General features: G+C 33.7%; 1 protein-coding gene across 1 annotated transcript in view; it reads right to left on the reverse strand.

The window, feature by feature from the left end:
• Nucleotides 1–420: 420 nt before the first annotated feature.
• LOC140039647 (uncharacterized) overlaps nucleotides 421–20,997 on the reverse strand; it is a 47,676-nt gene continuing 27,099 nt past the window's right edge. Inside the window, exons 40-69 of the mRNA XM_072085272.1 lie at nucleotides 20,739–20,990; nucleotides 20,193–20,438; nucleotides 19,547–19,693; nucleotides 19,334–19,438; nucleotides 18,276–18,518; nucleotides 17,893–18,135; nucleotides 17,377–17,619; nucleotides 16,648–16,899; nucleotides 16,096–16,338; nucleotides 15,723–15,965; nucleotides 14,842–15,084; nucleotides 14,363–14,608; nucleotides 13,400–13,630; nucleotides 12,763–13,002; nucleotides 11,341–11,847; nucleotides 10,556–10,810; nucleotides 9,920–10,171; nucleotides 9,240–9,488; nucleotides 8,626–8,874; nucleotides 7,934–8,194; nucleotides 7,434–7,528; nucleotides 6,851–7,061; nucleotides 6,137–6,250; nucleotides 5,594–5,719; nucleotides 5,012–5,139; nucleotides 4,516–4,735; nucleotides 3,891–3,966; nucleotides 2,993–3,377; nucleotides 2,838–2,883; nucleotides 421–2,325 (exon numbers count right to left, since the gene is read on the reverse strand). Of these exons, the coding sequence (XP_071941373.1) occupies nucleotides 2,857–2,883; nucleotides 2,993–3,377; nucleotides 3,891–3,966; nucleotides 4,516–4,735; nucleotides 5,012–5,139; nucleotides 5,594–5,719; nucleotides 6,137–6,250; nucleotides 6,851–7,061; nucleotides 7,434–7,528; nucleotides 7,934–8,194; nucleotides 8,626–8,874; nucleotides 9,240–9,488; nucleotides 9,920–10,171; nucleotides 10,556–10,810; nucleotides 11,341–11,847; nucleotides 12,763–13,002; nucleotides 13,400–13,630; nucleotides 14,363–14,608; nucleotides 14,842–15,084; nucleotides 15,723–15,965; nucleotides 16,096–16,338; nucleotides 16,648–16,899; nucleotides 17,377–17,619; nucleotides 17,893–18,135; nucleotides 18,276–18,518; nucleotides 19,334–19,438; nucleotides 19,547–19,693; nucleotides 20,193–20,438; nucleotides 20,739–20,990 (6,332 nt within the window). The 3' untranslated portion in view covers nucleotides 421–2,325; nucleotides 2,838–2,856. The remainder of the gene's footprint in view (nucleotides 2,326–2,837; nucleotides 2,884–2,992; nucleotides 3,378–3,890; nucleotides 3,967–4,515; nucleotides 4,736–5,011; nucleotides 5,140–5,593; nucleotides 5,720–6,136; nucleotides 6,251–6,850; nucleotides 7,062–7,433; nucleotides 7,529–7,933; nucleotides 8,195–8,625; nucleotides 8,875–9,239; nucleotides 9,489–9,919; nucleotides 10,172–10,555; nucleotides 10,811–11,340; nucleotides 11,848–12,762; nucleotides 13,003–13,399; nucleotides 13,631–14,362; nucleotides 14,609–14,841; nucleotides 15,085–15,722; nucleotides 15,966–16,095; nucleotides 16,339–16,647; nucleotides 16,900–17,376; nucleotides 17,620–17,892; nucleotides 18,136–18,275; nucleotides 18,519–19,333; nucleotides 19,439–19,546; nucleotides 19,694–20,192; nucleotides 20,439–20,738; nucleotides 20,991–20,997) is intronic.

A 20,997-nucleotide genomic window follows, 5' to 3' on the forward strand; every position in this document is an offset into this window, starting at 1 on the left:
TATAACCTTTTTAAAATTCAATTATTATACAATAATATGGGTATATTGTGCTTTATATCATCTTATAGAGCCATAGTAAGTAGTTTTGTCGAAAAATAAAAGGGGTCTTTTTTTTACATGGATTTTTTTTCCGAAAAATGGCTACTAAAATATCCACTTTTTTCAATTCAAGAACTATGCGATAATATTGCCATATATGCCCATATATTGTGTTATCATCTCATAGAGCCATAGTAACTATTTACTGCTTACTATGTCTATACGTAGCAATATTATCGCATAATAGAATTTTAAAAGCCATCGGCCATTTTCCTAAAAACATCCAGGTATATTTGTCTTTTCTTTAGAATTGTAAACCAAAATACCAAACAATATATATATATATATTTTTATAAAACTTTAATCTAAAAAAATAACACAACCTTTTTTTTATGAATAATTTAACTATCTAATAAATCTTTAACTTTATGTTTCTTACTGTATATATTACATCCCTACAGTAAATATGTATAAAAATAATTTGTAATAAAAATAGTACATATAAGTTTGTTCATTTCTAATTATTCAATAGTTTAAATAAAAATATGTTCTAATTTTGATTATATATGAATACAATTGAAAAATCTTATCTATTGTAGTTTAATTATTTTGTTAACATATGGAGACGAAAAAAGGTAACCTAGACAACAGCCGTGTCTCTACGTCAGTACATTTATATAAAGTATCTCTTTGGTATCCTGCCTTGTGAGGTAATACACTTCAATATAATATACAAGATAATTTGATCTCTGTAGTATGGGTGCGTAAACTCATGGATATTGTTCCAAGGCTGTTTAGTAGTCCCAGTAGTTGAATCACAGCTAAAACTAATTTTTCTCATGTAACTGTTAATAAATTAATTTCTATTATATCACTGGGCGGTTAAAAGTTTATCCACGCCTTTCAATTTATACCTATTTAGTGCATTTACTGTTATATCTGTTATTGATTTTAGTAATTTGCTATTTTAACTTGTAAATGTACACACCATTATCATTCAAGATATTTAATTTAATTCATGGACTATTTTAAACAGTTTTTACACTGAGTATTTGTACTATTAGCACGGCTGGAATACAACAACTGTAGTCTATTTTATACTACCGGTTTACGAATAAACATGATTATTTTCCATAAAAATATTAAACATTAGGAAATGTTCTATATTAAAATAAATAACTTCAATTTAAACCCTGTATAAATTGATACAATACATTTTTCCTCTACTGCTAACCTCTGCTATTTCGTCAATTCAATGTTTCTAATATTTAATAACAATCAACCTGTTTGTGATAGGTTTATTACAATAGAGTAACAGTTAAATAGTGATGTTGAGATATTTAATAATGTATCAAAATATTTGCTCTGTTGTAGGTCCAGCCTACTACAAAAATAATGTTTGTATTATAAAAATCATAAAAATAAGAACATATTTTGTGTAAAATTACAAGTGGAAAAGCTAAGTTATTATACTGTATAACGAGGCTGGTGAGGTGGAAAAGGTCATTTAACATTGTAGTTCATTTTTGGAGTGCAGTTTGACTGCCGAGAAACAAGAATTTTCTTGACATAATTTAACTTGAAAAATTTTAGATATAGTTCATACATGGAGGTATAAAAATAGGGTCCATGGTTCAACGATGTAACCAAACCAAATAAAATAAATTATAGGATAAAGAAAAGGCTAAAACATTATTTGTAATGGTTTAGTTAAAATTCCTGAGAAATAACTTCAAAATAATAAAATACTACATTTTTAATAATTTCCTTTTTAGTATTTGATATCATAATAAAACTTCGGCAAGCACTTGTACTACAGCAGATAAATAATTGCATTTTGTTAAATAAATATAAAATAATGTATTAAAATAAACGTTGCTTTATGTAATAGGGTTTTAAATATACTTTTTAAAGATCTGTCTACACTTTTAAACTAGTTTGACAAAAAATGTGTGTTGTGCCCAAATATGGTAGTAATCTGACATCATCATGTCAATATATTGGCACATCACATTTTTTTTGTCACAGTGTAGACAGAGCTTTAGGCCAATTTACACCGATGAGCGGTAACACAAATCAAAATCTATGTTATTTCTTATGACCATTTAAACACAATGCGGATCTGATGGTCGGTTTCCAATCTAGATACAGATTCTATGTGGTACAAGCTACATGGTTTTCTGCTTACCCTTACCGCTCATAAATTGGCAGAAGGTTGTAAGTGAATCTTGATTTGTTTAATGCACTTTACGTTCCAATGTATAGTTTAATATTCAAAATAATAATCTGAAATAAAAGAAATCATATAAATTTTTATCGATTTATTCTAACAAAAATATGAAATACACATAGAATAATAGCTACATGATTACAATATTTTCAAATGTAAAAATAAAGAGTATATGCAATGAAAAGTGTAGAGTATGAGATTTTATCCCACAACCTTAAATGTAATGACGGACCATTATTAGTCATAGTACCTAATACTTGGGATGGTACCGACCAACTTAACCAAATTGTTGGGACAGTGGCATAATGCAGAGGCCCCTGGCTTAGGGACCCCCAGTGGCCCTCCAATGCAGGAGGCCTCAGGTGTTTTTAGCGTTTTTCGACATATTTTAATGCCTGTTTTTTCGTCTGGACACTGCTCAGGGTCCCCCATAAGATCCAGGGCCCCTGGGTTTAGCAAGTGAGCGCTCATAGCCGTTACACCACTGTGTTGGGACTTTCTAAGTAGTGCTGGAGCAAGTTTAAAGGTTTATGTTAATTTAAAAAAATAGTATTTGCATAGTATTTACCTTAGTGAGAAGGAAGACTTCACATACGTGGTGAATACCTTGGATCCTGTGGTAAAAAACATACAAGAACAATGTTACCATTATTAAAAATAAATAAATTCAAATAATTTACGATAAAATGCTCATTAATGAAAAAAACAAAAAAAACAACTTACAGAAAGTTCATCTCCAGATGCGATGAATGGACGCGAGAAATGTGTTTCGGGTATCCCGTCGTGGTAGAACCTCCCGCCACGATTATCGTAAATTGTATCGTTTTCGATATCATTGAATCCTCGTTCTGGATGAAAGTTCTCGTTGTTGTAATAATTATCATAAAGTCTATCTTTATTTGGTGGATGACGGTAACTATCTCTGATGTGGAACTCTTCATCGTACATGTGTTGGGGTCCTACACCGAGGAAACAACAACAGCACACTCCCGCTATGATGACGAGTAATAAGACTAGGAATCCTGCGCCGGATGCTATCGCCGCAATCTGCCACGTTTCAAGTCCAGACTTGTCCTCACAAGTTGTACCACTCCATCCATCTGTACAACTGTAAAGTTTATAAAGTGTTTAGAATTTATTTATTAAAAATTGAGCAAAAAAAACCCCCCCCAAAAAAATGCCAAAGAGAAAACAATGGGCCGATAGTCCAATGCAGAATATACAATATAATACATATATAAAAAACTATACAATAACCATATCAAAAAGAGAAACAGAAATTCATGTTACATCATTTAACTAATTAAAATTTAAGGTTACAATTTTAATCATTAACTCCTCAGACTAATAACTAATCAAATACTCATGTACTACTACTAATAATAATGGTAGTCTTATATAGCGCCTAGTACAATGTTTCTAAGCGCTTTACACACAAAAATGATCCATAAAATATCCTAAGATAACAAAAAAAGGAAGAAAAGCAAAGGAACCGTTTACACCGCTCCATTCTCCAGCACTCCATATGAGGAGAGCTCGCCAGAACAGTATTCACAGGAGCTCGAGTGAAAAAGGCATCTGTCTATTCTATCCTACTAGTGTATCAAAGCATGGTTCATACCTGCATTCACTTTCAAATGTTACAGAGCTTGTTTCACATGTACCTCCATTCTTGCAGTAATCGGTAGGACACACCTCTGATAAAAAGAAAGGAACATGTTTTGTTTAACCATTTATATTTACGTTATTTTCATAGAAGTATCCCTATAAAGCTCTGTCAATACTATCAAACTAGTTTGATAAAAAAAAGTGTGATGTGCCCATATATGGACATGACGACGTCGCATCACTACCATATTTGGGCACATCACATTTTTTTTCACATAAAGTTTGATAGTGTAGACAGAGCTTAAGACTTTAGCTCAATTCACTCTCATTTAATTCTTTGCCTGGACTATTCCATTTTCCTTTTGAGGGGTTTCCATATTGGGAATAATGGCATATGTAGAGTCTATACAGGTAGGGATCTCACGAAATAGACTGGTAGATTAAGGAGGTAGGCCTGATATGACATCATCATATACGAGCACATCCCATTACTTTGTCCCATAAAGTTCGATAGTGTAGACAGAGCTTTAGGTATGGATGCTGTTTTAATTTGTGAGATTATAGAGGAAGACTTAGAATTGAACTAAAGTACCTCATTTGATTCAGCAATGCCACAGTAGAATAATATAATGTATTACCTGCGAATGATTGGATGGAATTAAGATCTAGAACAAGAGATGAACCGGTGATATGTCCACTGCCGTTAACGTTATTAATAAACATCGTGTCCAACATGTCGGCGTTTGCTGATGAATCAATTTCAAAGAGAACTCCGTATTCAACGATGATACTTCCTGATGCAAAGTTTACAATTTGGATCGTTACGTAGTTATCGATTCCACTAAAAAATGGCGCAAGCTAAAAAATAATTTACATTGGTTTATGTTAGTATTGTTACCAATAGCGTTTACAATCACACTTATAACATCTTCTTAAAACTAAATCTTTCTTTTAATGAGAAATGATTTACAGTAATTAAACCAAAGTGCTATACTGCATGGAATGCAAATATGTACATGTGTCTGGACTGTTCTATTTTTATTCAAGGGTGACTAGCAGAAAAATGTTCAAGAGGTGAGGCGATTTTTCTGGACTGTTCCATTTTCTTCTCTATACAACAAGGATAAAACTTACAGCTTCTATTATCTTATCTCTAAGATATATGTATGCATCAGAAGTTGGGTCTTCGAGGTCAGAGGTGAAAGTTGCAATGTCACCATCATACTCTTCTAATGTGAAAGCACCATTAAAAGTAACTTGCTCTGAAAATAAGACAAAATTAATAATTTGTTAATAATGATTATCGATGTAACAATCTAATATTAGCAAAATAGTAATAAGTAATGGGGAATAGAGGACACAATTCTTATGTCTTTAGGCACACGTGGCCAAGGATTACCAATGAAACTGGGATTTTTTGTGAACCAGTTCACCAGGGCAAATTCCTACTCGTCTCGAATGATGAACTGAATTCTATGAAGTACACATAGGTTATAACTGTGTACACTGGACCTATGGTTTATAGTCTTTATCTGAGAAGACTTGTTCCACCACCAGAACTAGGAGCGAGTTGGCCTCGAACCCATACCGATATTGTTGGCTCTTTAGGTACGGTAAACGGCACCCCTGCCTTAACCACTCAGCCATTTAACACACTAGTCAAAAGCTGTCAAATAGTAAGTATGACAATCAGTAATGTGGCTGATGTAAACGTACCTGTACAAGTATCAGAGCCTCCAACTTTAGCTGAGCCATATGGACAGTCACAGCTATAACTACCTACAAGATTTGTACAGACTGCACCTCCAGTGCAGATAGTAGAATCACTGCACTCATTAGTATCTATATGTATATTAAGATAAACATTTTATCAATAAATTCAACAGTATTATTGTTATTTGACATACTTATGTTCCTATGACAGCATTTTTATAAACATTTTATCAATAAATTCAACAGTATCAATACTTTTATTTGACACGCTTAGGGTCCAATTACAGCAATTCTATAAATATTTCATCAATAAATTTGACAGTATCATCAATATCTATTTTTATTTGACATGCTTATTTTTCCTATGAGATGGCATTTTTGTCATCTTTGGCATACCATAGTCTTTTGATATGAATTCACTTAATATTATTCTTTACTCGAAGCACCTGATGATTGATTGTTCATCATGGAACAGTGTGTAGTGTGCAAATAAAAAAAAATGTTTGAGTCATTTATTGAGTCATTTATTTCTCAAAAACTACATACCTGTTTCGCAGTTGGTCCCTTCGTAACCAGTCACACACGCACATGTGTAAGATGTCCGTGTGCGTGTACACGTGCCTTCATTTTGGCAAGGATTAGTTGCACATTCACCATCACCTGAAAAATGTATTATTGTTTTTATTAATTTATTAACATCTGTAATAAAGCTCTGTCTACACTATCAAAGTTTGACAAAAAGTGTGATGTGCCCAAATATGGTAGTGATAAGACATCATCATGTCCATATATGGGCACATCAAATTTTGTTGACACATACAGTTTGATAGTGTGGACAGAGCTTTAATCTGCTTCTTATTTTTATTTTTATTTTATTTTATTCAATTTCCAGGTAACATACAAAAATCATAAACAAGGTACGGCATCATTTAACAAAACAGAACAAAAGTACTATCAGCACCTGCGGGTAACCAAAAGTGGATCAGTTCAAAAGCACTGCACTGTCGAGTGGCTTTCCCAACTAATAGTACGAAAAACGCAAAAAATGCTTCAACCTATTGTACAGTAGTATAAATTCATAAAACCCAATTCACAAAATCATTGCCGTAAACTAAATCTTAATTTAGTTAAAGGTTGAACAATCAAAAGTGATAGATTATTCAAATTGTTGCTTGTCATTAGTCAACATGCTTGCGTTACGTTTACGTCCTTGCGTTGCGTGGGAATCAAGCTTCATTACCTCATTAAATTTGTACTTACCTATAAAGAATGTGTCCGCTGTGATTGTGTTCATCGTATCAAATGATGCCCCGTTTAATAACGCATAGAATGCATCTTCAATGGCGGAGGCTGTCAAGCTTGAATCAGTCGTAGTATGCAGTGTAAAATCCAACACGCCATTATTGTACGTCACTTGTTCGATTCCTACAAAGGAGTCGGCGATTGTACTTCCTCTAAATAGATCATCGATCTAGAAATATAACAAGAAAATAACCAAGACTTATTAGACTGTCAACGCCAACGTGTTCCATCACGGCTGCATCAATCGGCCAATTGGATACGCCAGCTTTAAGTCACGAACCACTACATGCATGTTTCAGTGTGTTGAGTGTATCAACCTTTTTTGTTTACAAAGAAATCATTAATTATATTGCCATTATCATCAATAAAATGATAAAACTGTGCTGTAATAAAAAGTACATTTTTTTATTTTATTTATGTGGTTCTACCTAATATACTGTGTTGAAACCTTTACGAAGAATCAGTCATTTACGAGTAGCAACGTGTTATGGCAGTGATGCTACGATTAAGTAAAAAGTGAGCACTCTGCTCTCTTACTTACATCTTGAAGAAGTGTTTCCACGTTGACATTTGCAGAGGAAGCCTCAATGCCGCCAACAGACACCATAGAAACTGTTCCTGTATTCTCTGTTGTATCTGTATGTTTAAATGAAAAAAAGAATTTGTAGAATTATAATGAGAAAATCATATCAGTTTTTAAGCTCTACTACTTTGACAAAAAAGTGTGATGTGCCCAAAGATGGTAGTGATAATCCCAAATATGGTAGTGATCATCATCATCATATCTATATATGAGTACATCACATTTTTTTGTCACAGAAAGTTTGATAGTGTACACAGAGCTTTAGAGTATATTACTTTTACACCTATTTTCAAAATGTAAACTCCTTTCCACTGTGAAGTACAAGAGGATAATAACACATAAAGAAGCAGATCAATGAACAGTATAGATCAATGATTCATTATGAAAGAAAAATAGACGCATTTCAAATGCAATTATTTATTTCCAGTTTGCGTTTGATATTGTGGAAAAGTACAAACCTGCAGCGACCTCAATGGTGACAACAAAACTGCAAGATAGTGAATTTCCAGCGGCGTCCATTGCCGTGTAAGTGACATCTAATGCACCCACTGAATACTGCTCTCCAGATAGAACATTTGGTTCTGTAACTGTCACATCCTCTCCACTATTGTCAGTGAATGTTGGAGTGTTCCATGTGACAAGAGCTTGACTTTGGTCATTTAGAACGTAAACAGTTTGAGCGCTTGGACATTCATTGCTAAGAACAGGATCCTCATTATCTTTGAAAAGCAGAAGAAAATATCATATAATATTATTTGAACTATGACAAAGTATTAAAGATATATTGTTTCCTGAAAAAAAACTCATTCATTTTATTGTCACATAATAGTCACTTTGACCAAAAACTGGATTGAAAAAAGTATTATTTACTTGAATAAAATGTAATTTTAAGCAAAAAATACTTCTTCTCATACAATACTTCTTCGTCATATACTGAGTTTTTGGTTAAAATTAACCGTTTCGTTTGTATTTTTATAGTGAAATAATATATTTTTTTTTTACAAAAGTGAATAACTTTATGAAAACTGCAAAATGGCCTATTTAAAGTCCAATTTTATTAATCTTCTTTTTTCATGTTATTGGAGGACAATACATCTTTAAGTATCTTTAAGTATTACAATACAAAAAATAACATTTTTTTATTAAATACCTATTATAGTAACTGTGAGAACACAAGTCGCCATGTTCACGCCATCCGTTGCCGTAAATGTTACCATTGATACGCCGATTTCAAAAGATCCGGAAGTCATGTCTGGAGTTATGGTAACTTCCGATGCCAAATTGTCGGATGCTGTTGGCGCTTCCCATGATACAGTGCCTAAGTTGCTGCCTGCGTCGTTATTTCCTTGCACCGTAGATGGACAAAAGTCAAACGTAGGGGCTTCCGTATCTTCCGTTACTAAGACGAAGTAGACAAAAACAATATTGATTTAGATATGTACAATATTACTACTTTTTATTATACAAATCATATGTAAATTTTTCTTCTCTGTCAGTTGTTCTTATTTTCCTCCTTCAAGAAATCTCTGCAACAATTTAGCAGAATCAAACACAGTCAACTCTCTAAATACCGGGCTCTCTAAAACCGGAAAACTCTCCCAAACCAGACTTTTCTTGAAGTCCAAAACTTCCCAAATTCATTTTTACCAATAAAATCACATTCCAAATGCCAGACTTTCCAGAAAACCTGACATATTAGGCCAGCCCAAAGGTGTCCGGTATTGGGAGAGTTGACTTAGTTATTATACACCCTCTCTTCCTTACCGATTACTATAACATCAAACTCAAAAGTAGCCTGGTTTCCGCTGCCATCTGTAGCAGTATAAATGAGTGATGTTGTTCCAATATTGAAGCTCCCACCATTAGTACCTCCTTCTAGTGTTAAAGTAGGAGCTACATTGGAATTGTCTGAAACCGTTGGCTCTGGCCAGTCTACAACCGTTGACGTTGCCCCATACACACCAGCAGTTACTGGATTTGATGGAGTGAAATCAAACACTGGCATCTCGTTATCTTAACAAAATAGAAATACTGTAGTCAATGTGGTCGACAGTGGCAAAGTTAATATAGCCACAACCAATTTGTTTTTCGCAATAAAATAATGAATATGCAGTACTGTATAAATAAAGTAGAAATTACACAGAATGTAGAATATTACTTAAAGAAAAGAACATGTATGTTTGTTTGTTTGTATATACTGCTGTACTTAAAAACCGTTTATGCATATATTATTCGTTTCGTTCAAACAGATATGAAAACATTCTGGGCAGGGGCAGCTTAAGCAAAATCACCAAATGAGTCAGCTACCCCTCAGATATATTTTTAAAAGTTCATAAACATTTGTCAATAAAATTAATTTAGTCTACAAATAAAATTAATTTAAACTATACTTCCAGTTACTTTTAGATGAGAAGTAAAAAAAAAACAATAAAATAAAAACTAACCATTTACTGTTATAGTAAATTCACAATTTACTGAATTTAGGCCAGTATCTACCGCAGTATACACAATGTCTGTGACCCCAATAGGAAAATTAGAGCCTGGTGATGAGCCCACCACCAAATTAGCTGTTACAGGACCATCAATGGCATCTTGGAACACAGGCTCACTCCATGTTACCATGGCGGTCGCTTCCCCTGCATCAGTGTCATGCACAAGATTGGATGAGCAGCCAAATACCTCTGGTGGATCATCAACTATATAAAAAAAAAAACACAAAATTATAAATAAAATGAATCAAAAATAATTAAAAACAGTAAACAATATTTAATTTTGGATCTAAATGTATATGCTTTAGATTTCATGGTATATTAGTTCCTCTGGATCTAAATTAAGTATCTGTTCTTTTAATTCAAATATAATTTTAATATTTTCTCTTTTTAAAATAATAATATATTCGAATGAAAGTTCATACGGTAAAAATATAAAATGATTTTAAACGAACTTAAGGTATGTTGAATTCTGTGCTGTAAGTTCGTTTGCAAAAACATTTTATAATATACATAATATAATTTCTAAAAAATGATACAGAGTAATAATGTCATAATAATAATAGTAAAATAAAATGATTTCCAACATACCAACTATTTGGACTTCAAATCTACATTCAGTGTTAGTATTTCCAAAGTTGTCAGACGCCGAATACACAACTGTTGCGGTGCCACTATTAAACACATCGCCTGGACTGACATTAGAATTTATGGATATGTCTGCACCAGAATTGTCTGAATAAACTGGAGTAGTCCAAGTCACTGTTGTACTTGAACCAGATGATGATAGTATGGTTTCAGTGATGTCATCAGGACAGTATTCTACTTGAGGCTCCTCGTCATCAACTAAATGAAATAATAAATAAAAAATAACTTATTATTAACTAATTAATTGGTATATACAATGTTGACAGGATTCTATGACGAAATTAAATATAAAATAGTGTTTATTTTATAATAGCGTTGATATTGTTGTTTTAATCTATATACTGTAAATCTTTGTCTACACTATCAAACTTTATGTGACAAACATATCTTTTGGGCACATCAAACTTTTTTTGTCAAACTAGTTTGATAGTGTAGACAGAGCTTTAGAATTAAGTTTATACATTTGTTTCTTCTACAAATTGTTTAATACCACCACATACATACACATACCCTATAAATTGGAATTGTACTGGGAAGGTTTTAAACTGTATTTGAACCACCCCCGAGAAGCGGTTGGGGTCAGGAGTTGGAGGTCGGAGATATCAAAATGAAGCTTTTAAACTACTTCTAAAAACCAGCTAATAGAGTAAGTATCTAGTAGTATCTTTTCTAGTGGTTTATTTTTTGAATAACTCTACTAATTATATAGTTTGTGATGCAATACTCACCAGTAACAGTGACAGTAAAACTACATGATGCTGAGTTTGAACTACTATCAGTCGCAGTGTATGTAACAGTTGTTACCTCACCAACAGTGAAAAGGTCATTTGGTGAAAAGTTTGATGAGAGCACTGCACTTCCTGAATCATCGGTAGGTGTTGGTTCTGTCCACGATACAGAGAACTGAGTGGTTCCAGTGGTGACGTACTCGGTCACGGCTGACGGGCAGGTTATCTCGGGATCTGTCGTGTCAACGATACCCATTACGTTAACGGTAAACGTACAATAAGCTATGTTACGAGCCGCATCTGTTGCTATATACTGCACAGTCGTTATGCCAATAGAGAACAAACTTCCAGGAGAAATTGTTGCCTCTAAATCAGGGTTGTCGTCCGTATCATCGGAGGCTGTTGGTGGCGTCCACGTAACTTGTACACTTACGCTACCGACAGGGGCATCCATTTCAATATTCTGAGGACAATTCGAAATAACTGGATCGGTTGTGTCTGGAAAAGCTGTAGATAAAAAAAAATACTGATTTTTCTTCTTCTTGAGTAGTATTTAATTTTTAACTAAGTACTGTAAAAAAATCTGTCTTTACATAATTATACAGTACCCCATTCTAAAATCCACACAATAATTTGATTTAAATTATTTCTAAAATCATTAGAAAAATACATACAAAGTGGTAACATTAACTAGTGACCTTACAGAGAAATCATTTATAGAAGATTTAAAGCAGATCTAAAACAACCCGCTTATCATCTGTGGATGATGCCGTGTCATTCGCTATATCTAATTATAATATTAATCTATAATAAATCTAAAAATCTAATCTAAAAATAAACTACAAATCTTATCTAATATCAAAATATAAAGTAAATTAATTATTTTGATCATATTAATAACTTATAATTAAATTTAATTAGGCAACTCATATAAATACAGTTTGTCCTTCCTGTCGTCCTTGTCGTGTTTGTATCGTCGTACATGTCCGTCCCTGTCTGTCAGTAGCGTACCTTTACCTTATGCTTATTATTATTATTTTTAACTTTTTTATTCTTTCTGGTGGATCCAGGCTTAAAGCCCCTTGGGGTTTAAATGGTATTCTCCAGGCATAATGCAACTATTATTTACTTAATTTCCAATCACTTGTATCTTTTATATTTTGTATATGTTTGCATTATGTGAATAAATTTGAACTTGAACTTGAACTTGATATTTTGGATTACTCATTGTCTAAAACTCACTATTGTATAAGGCTCTGTCTACACTATCAAAACAGTGACAAAAAAGGGAGATGTACTTAAATACTGTATGGTAGTAATATGCCCAAATATGGTAGTGATATGACATTATCATGTCCATATATGGGCACATCACAGTTTGATAGTGTCGACAGAGCTTAACTGGAGTAAACAAATGCTTACCTTCAGCAGTTATGACAAAGATGCAGTTAGACTCAACATCTGTTGTGGAGGAAGTAAACACACAAATGACTTGAGTTTCAGATGGCACCGCAAGCTCATCACCCGGCTGAACGTTGCAGACTGGAACCACGGCCTGTCCGTTGTCAGTCGCTGTTGGATTGTCAAACACGGCATTCACAGTGGTTTCACCCTCGACAGTAAACGATTCTGGACATGTTTCAACCAAGGGCGCACCAGAACCTAAAATAAGTGAATAAGATTCGAATAATAATCACACTTGTTTAATTTGTAATATAAAAATACATTGTTGGTTTTCAACTCTCTCAGTTATATTCATGTAAACCAACCCATCATGTCCAGAACCACATTATTATAAATTAAGATTTTTAAATATATGTTCTTTTTCCTGCTTGTACTCTCTACATATAATTATATTAACAATGCAATGTGCAATGTGTGTTATGGTAATAGTTCTTTAGTAATTATATGAATTGTAATTTCATCTACAATCTTATTTATTTTATAAATATAATGATTGCAATAAAGATTTTTTGAGGTTTTTTCATATTTTTGAGATCTTGTCATGAATATGAGTACACTAAGGATATTATTTTAACACTATAAAACAAAATATTACCGCTAATTTCAATTGAAAAAACACAGTCTTGCTCGTTGCCATACTGATCAAAGGCCATGTACATGACGCTAGTTATGCCGGTTGCGAACGCTGTTCCAGAGTTGTAATCTGACGTTAGCGTCACCAATACGGTATTATCCGTAGCCAATGGTGGCTGCCAGAAAGCTAGGTTGGTGTCAGTGATCACTTGATTATCAGGGCAGCCATCTGGAAATACTGGTGGTTCCTCATCTAAAAGCAAATATCAAAATGGTATGAGGTCACAGATGGGAATAAAGAATTACTTCAGTTACATTTACATTTAAATATTTATTTATTTAATCACACTCTTGTTTAAATTACAAGACCAGCTAATTCTCGCTTATGATGAGTGAACAAATATATAGAATAACAATTAAAATAGACATCAAACATCAAATTAATTAACAACTTTAAACAGATTCTACACCAAACCTCAACATTTTTTTTTCTTTTCCCCCTGAGTAGAAGGAAAAAAGAAAACAAATTGAAATGAAAAAGAAACTGAAAATTGTATGAAACCCAATCCTGATTTATATAATGAAATAGTAAATTCTGCTGCAGTTACTGCAGTAACTACAGTTATGCAATTATTTAGCAATATTTTGTTGGGGTAACCATATACTTAGTTGATTGCAGTGTTGACGGCCTTATAAAATTCTAAATTGAGAAAAAATGTAATATAGTTATTTAAATTTACCTAATTAATGTGCATATATCTCCAATGTTTAAAAAATTGTTAACAAGTTTTCTTTTCCCTGAGGAATATAATTTGATGTTTCATTTGTCCCTGTGTACTGCTTTAATTAATATACAATTAAAGCTTTGGTCTTTTTTTGTTTGTTTTTGGAATAGCGCTTTATAAATCTGTATAGTATAGTATAATGTAACAGTAAAAGGTAGTTTTTGACACAGTCTATACTACTGTATGAATTACATACAAACCTTTAACTGTAATAGTAAAAACACAGTCTGCGGCGTTTCCCTCCGAATCAGTCGCCTGATAGGTATTTGAAAACGATCCAACAGAAATATTTGAACCTGGTTGGTATGTACGAGTTGGTTCGATTTCACCATCTACGTTATCAATGAATGTCGGCTCGACCCAGGTCACTTGGGCGGTAGGCAAACCTGCATCTGTGTTTACTTCATAGCTGTTTGGACAGTTCATCACCTCAGGTGGCTGATTATCTTTTGTAAACATACAAATATGTTATTATTAAGATTTGAAAAAATAAGAATAGTATTTGATTTTAAAAATAATACTGAGTAGTCAACTTTTTTCTACCATGGAGTACAACAAGGCTGTGGATGGCAACATGCAAAAATGGGCAGAAAGGAAAAAATACATGACAGGCCTTTTAAACTTCACAGTAACAGGCCCATATTTATCAAAGAAAAGAGGGCTAAGGAGTACATTTTACCTGTCACATATATAGTAAAGGTACATTGTACTTGGTTGGCTGACGAATCAGTAGCCACGTAGGTCACAACGGTTTCTCCGATCGGAAAAGCATATCCGGACGGATAAGTACTAGTTAATCCTGGTTGACCAGAATTATCAGTTGCTGTTGCAAGGCTCCAGGCGACTACAGCTGTTTGTTCATCCGCATCTGTAGTAGCTTGCTGATTGGTTGGACAATCACTTATGACTGGACTCTCATCATCTACATAAAAAAAGTGAAAAATGATGTCATTACAATATTATAATAATATAATATTATTATGATAGGTACTGATGTTGGGGTTGCTAAAGCTTGGTTCCCAATAGGACAGAACACAAGCGAGGTGACCAATGACAAGGGACAGATTGAATAATCAATCGCTTGTGATTTGTCAACTCACTTACGTTGTGTTACGTCCTTGTGTTGCGTCTCTAGTGGGAACCAAGCATAAGTAACTAACTGGTAGTACAGTAATGTTAACAAATCACCCAGTTATTAAATTATATTAAAATAAAATGTTCTGATATTGTTAAAGATTCTATCTACAGTATATATTACTTTAAAAAAAAATAATATTTCTCATTTCATTTATAAGATAAATTGAACAAATAAACACTCCAATAAAATAATACAATACACTATAAAAATAGATTAATAAATTTCAAAAAACAATATTAAAAAATATTAAGCCTATTCTACACTATCAAACTTTATGTGAAAAAAAAGTGATGTGCCCATATATGGACATGATGATGTCATATTACTACCATATTTAAGAATATCACTACCATATTTAAGCATATTACTACCACATCACATTTTTTTTTGTCAAACTAGTTTGATAGTGTAGATTGATTTACCTATAATTGTGACAATAAATGAACAAATCTGTTTGTTTCCAAAGGAATCTGTGGCTGTATAATTGACAGTAGTTGAACCAATTGTGAACACAGTGTCAGGAATATGTGACCTCTCTAGCAAAGGTTCACCAGCATTATCGGTGATATTTGGTTCCACCCAGCTTATTTGTTTGTCTGGTTCACCGGGATCGGTATTGTTTGTTATACTTGCCGGACAATTTGTTATCACTGGAGCCTCGTTATCTAAATAAATTAAATAAAATTACAATCATGTTTAATGTTTAATTCCAGTCATGTGGTTGAGTGGTTGAGGTAAGGGCACTGTCAAAAAATCGGCGCAAGTTGTAGGTTACAGTGTCTAATTTCTACACACCTTCAACAGTGACTGAAAACACACAAGAGACAGCATTTCCGGTCTGGTCAGTAAAAGTATATGTGACTGTAGTAGTGCCTGCTGGAAACACTGCATCAGGTTGATGTGATCCTGACTCCGATACATAACCCGAATTATCTGTGGCGTTTGGTCGTTCAAAATTTATAACAGCGTTAGTCGTTCCAGAATCAGGTAGAGTGGTTACATCAGTTGGACAATTGTCAAGTTGAGGGTCTTCATTGTCTGAGAAAATGTGAAAAAAACTTTTTGTTATTTCATACGCATCCAAAAGTGAGTAACTCGCCAATTACAGGATGGATAAACTATTTTAATAATTTATCGTGTTTATAAAAAAAAGTCTTATTTGAGGCTAGGGAGTGGAGTTAAAGAGTTGTGATTTACAACCTTGGCACTAGGTCAGGATTGAACTCCGGATTTTATATACATTTTTTACATATTTATAATCAACTAGCAATTTTTTTTTTTGCAAAGAGTATGAAAATAAGTCATAATAAAAAAGATCAATGAATAATAATATTACAAAACTCATACCATTAACATAGATAGTGAACAAACAGTATCCGATATTTCCTGCCGCATCAACAGCTGTATAATTAATGTTATAAACTCCAAAAGTTAAATATGATCCCGACACAATTTCTGGAGTCATTGAAGTTGAAACAACGTTGCCAGAGTTATCGTAAGCAATCGGAGTTGCCCAAACTACGTTGGTTCCGTCCATGTTCTCATCCGTGTCAAGGTTCATTGAGCTTGAACAGTTTTCAAAGGTGGGTGCGCTAGAATCTATAGATTCAAAACAGATTGAGTTAATGAATTTGATCAATCTACAAGAGACAAGGAACTATACAGTATACTCTTAAGCTCTGTCTGCACTATCAAACTAGTTTGACAAAAAAAGTGTGATGTACCCAAATATGGTAGTGATATGCCCAAAGATGGGATCATCATGTCCATATATGAGACCATCACATTTTTTTGTCACATAAAGTTTGATAGTGTAGACATGGCTTTAGTGATGTATTATCACTCAAAAATGAAAATAAAAAAAAAGAAAGATTGTGGATACACATCCTAAGAAATATAGCAAAAATTAGCAATTTAATTTTGAAGCAAATATCATGATTGTTCTTTTATTAGGGTCATAATAATGTAACACAAATTATAAATGTGAAGATGGACAAATTCACAATTGAACTGCAAACTCTATAAAAAATCAAACACACATCTATTGTTTATAAAAATTTTTATGCAATACAATACCTTGTACTACTAATGTAAACTCGCACGTTTTTGTGTTATTAGCGGCGTCCGTTGCGCTGTACGTGATAACGTACGTTCCAACTTCAAAACTGTCACCAGACGTATGGGTATTTGTTGCAGAAACTACACCAACATTGTCTGTTGCTGACGAGATGGTCCAGGTCACAGGGGTCATCGTCATACTTGCTGACGCAATCACTTTAAAAGTTTCAGGACAAGTGACAAATACAGGATCCTCATTATCTAAACAAATGATTATAAATGTATGTAGATTAGGGTAAACGGTAGACCGTGTGTGTGTGTCATAAATAGAATCTGTATCTTTCTTGGGCAGGTTTTGCTCAACCTCCTGTCTCATGTTAATGGTCTTAAAAAATAATATTATTATATATTCTGCATACTGTTGCCGCTAGTCTGTGTAAATTAGCCTTTAAAATAATTATGTATATGCAAAACAAAAGAAAATCGATAAGTAAATAAAAAAGGCTTCGCTGAAAAGAAGTAAAATATAATTACCGGTAACTGTAATATCAAATGAACATTCAACAGAATTTCCAGCCACGTCTGATGCATTGTTGTATACTGTGGTAACACCTGGTGGTAACATTACCCCTGTATCATGGCTACTGTATGTTACGTCAACTCCCACGTTATCAACCACAATCAGGTTTGTCCACGTTGCTGTTGCGGTAGACATTCCAAGATCTGTGTTAAATGCTATTGGTCCAGGACATGGATCATAATACGGTGGAGTGTTGTCTAAAATCAAAATTAATTATAGGAAAACAAAATAAGTCAAAATTGACATCACATATTTTAAATCAAATCAAAATAAACATTTATTTCCTTCAATCGCAGCAAAGATAGAAACACAATAAAAAAATAGGTAAATTACTTACCGTTAACATTTACATAAAATTTACAAGTTGCTGAATTCCCTGCGAAATCAGAAGCTGTTAAAACCACTTCAGTGCTACCAATGGCAAAGGTTGTTCCTGAAATCGGTAATGTACTGACTGGTAACAACATGACGTTGTCCGTAACATCTGGGGTTTCCCAAGTTACAACTGCTGTCGGCGCTGTTTCTGAAGCATCAACGGTCTGGTTTGCTAAACAGCTATCAAACACGGGAGCTTCTTCGTCTGTTAAAAATACAAATAAAATTTACAAAAATATCTGGTGCATCCCTTTTGATTAATAAATCCAGCCTTGTTTTTGTTTTTTTTCATCTGTTTTAATGTTTAAAATGTACATTACAGAACTCCAATTTTGAAGAACAAGATAAAAAAGGTAAACATTATACTGGAGATGTACAAATGAGTGTAATGCAGAAAACTTCAGAAAATACTTTGGATAATAAAGTTATTGTAGAAGAGTATAATAATAATAATAAATAACATTTATAAAGCGCAAGAGACAAAGGTTTCAAAGCGCTGTGTTTTCCAAGATCAGTGCAAGTAGTAGCGTGCGATTATGCTTCTCTGAAGAGATGAGTTTTGAGTTTAGTTTTAAATGTGATAACAGATTTTGATGAGCGTATTTCGAGTGGTAGAGTGTTCCAGAGTTTTGGGGCTGCGACAGCGAAAGCACGATCACCGTAAAACCGAGTTCTGGAACGGGGTCCAGGTTTTAGAAGAAGTCTGCTGGATGAACGAAGCGAAGAGTTGGTTGACGGAGTAATGATGTCACATATGTAGGCTGGAGCACATCCGTTGATGGCCTTATATGTCAGCAACAGGATTTTAAAACGAATGCGCTGATCAACAGGCAACCAGTGTAAGTCACGTAAAACGGGAGAAATATGTTCATGTCGTTTAGTGCCAGTGATAAGTCTTGCGGCGGAATTTTGGATTCGTTGAAGAGGAGACAGATAAGAAGTTGGTAGGCCGAACAGAAGCGAGTTATTACAGTCCAGACGAGATGAAACAAAAGTATAGAAACTGTGAGTCATACGTACCTGTAACGGTGACATAAAAGATACAAGTGTCCGAGTTCCCACTAAGATCTGTGACTTGATAGCGTACCTCCAATTGGCTACCATAGAAATATGGAAAACTGTCCACTAAAAAAAAAAAAAAATAAATTAATAATTATACAAAATGTCAATACAATATCAACATAGAAATGCATCTATTACATAAAAATTACAATAATATCTATAAAGTCTTACATGGAGAAAAGGTGTTGGAAATAAACAGCGTTGCAGTGTTATCCGTTGCTGTTGGTTCAACCCAGTCAACAATGGCGTAATTTTCACCAGGTTCCGTTGCCCGTGTAATGTTTGCTGGACAGTTAGAAAACTCAGGCGGTGTTGTATCTATAGCGAAAATAAAATGCAATGTAAACTCGACAAATATTTTAAAGAAATTTTCTCTAATTATTTCTAAAATCTAGTTAACTTAAGCAACATAGTGTTACTATAGTGGTTAAAATAATTAAGTACACCGGATCCCTCAAAGGATCAAGACTTAACCGATGCTAACACACTGATCCCCAGTTAGCGGTGATGGTGTATCTCTATACTCCGGTTTGGGTGCTAGCTTGGTGTTTTTGTCTTTTTGTTCTCTTCCTTTTGGTTTCTACTCTTTCTCTTTATTGTCGAGTGCATAGAGACATCGTTTATTTGCGCTATATAAATCTATCTATCTATTATTATTATTACATTGGACCTCCAATTTTAAGGCCTTATTTGTGATGACTTTACCAGCAGAACTCTGGTTGAGGAGAGCTCTGAACCTGTGTCGATTTTATGGTTATGGTTAAGCGCCTGACTATATGTTCCTGTTTGGTGAAATACTACTACATTTGGAACTAACCTTCTACGGTGATAACAAAACTGCATGTGTCGTGATTTCCACTTTGGTCAGATACTGTATACGTAACAAAGTGGTTACCGATTGAGAAGTTTGTATTTGGAGAATCTGATGATATGATGACTAAATTTGTAGCAACATTGTCAGTTGCTTGTGGTTCCTCCCATGGGACAGTGACAGAGTTTGAACCCATAGCTGGTGAAGCAGTTGTATCATTTGGACAATTCACCAAAACTGGATCTTCATTATCTATAATTCAAATAAAAATAAAATTATTTCTCAAAAATATACAAAGAAAAACTTTTATAACAATAACTACAATTTTTATCCCCGAGAAACCAAAACTATATTAAATAATAATAAAAATAATAAAATATAATAATTAGTCCTCTTATTTATTACAATTCCGGTTATTTTGATATCCCATTATTATATTATACAGCTTAAATTACTATATATGTCATATATTTAACAATAAAGCATAAACTACTATACAAAGGTCACACCTGTGATATTTAACAATACAGTTATAATATTTAAATGTCACACCTGTGATTTGGACTTGGAATGAGCAGGTTCCTTTGTTTCCGCTGTCGTCTGTAGCTTCGTAGAGGACAGTAGTAGACCCAAAAGGAAACAGGTCACCAGGTTCATGCGATGCTGTAACCACATTTACTCCGTCATTGTCTGTTGCCATGGGAATGTCCCAGTACATTACACCAGATGCATTACCAGGCAATGTTGTGTTTGTGATACTCGGTTGGAGCGTAGCACAAGTACTAAACTCTGGATCTTCAGTATCTGATAA

The sequence above is a fragment of the Antedon mediterranea genome, chromosome 1 (assembly GCF_964355755.1).
Source record: "Antedon mediterranea chromosome 1, ecAntMedi1.1, whole genome shotgun sequence".
Lineage (NCBI taxonomy): Eukaryota > Metazoa > Echinodermata > Crinoidea > Comatulida > Antedonidae > Antedon > Antedon mediterranea.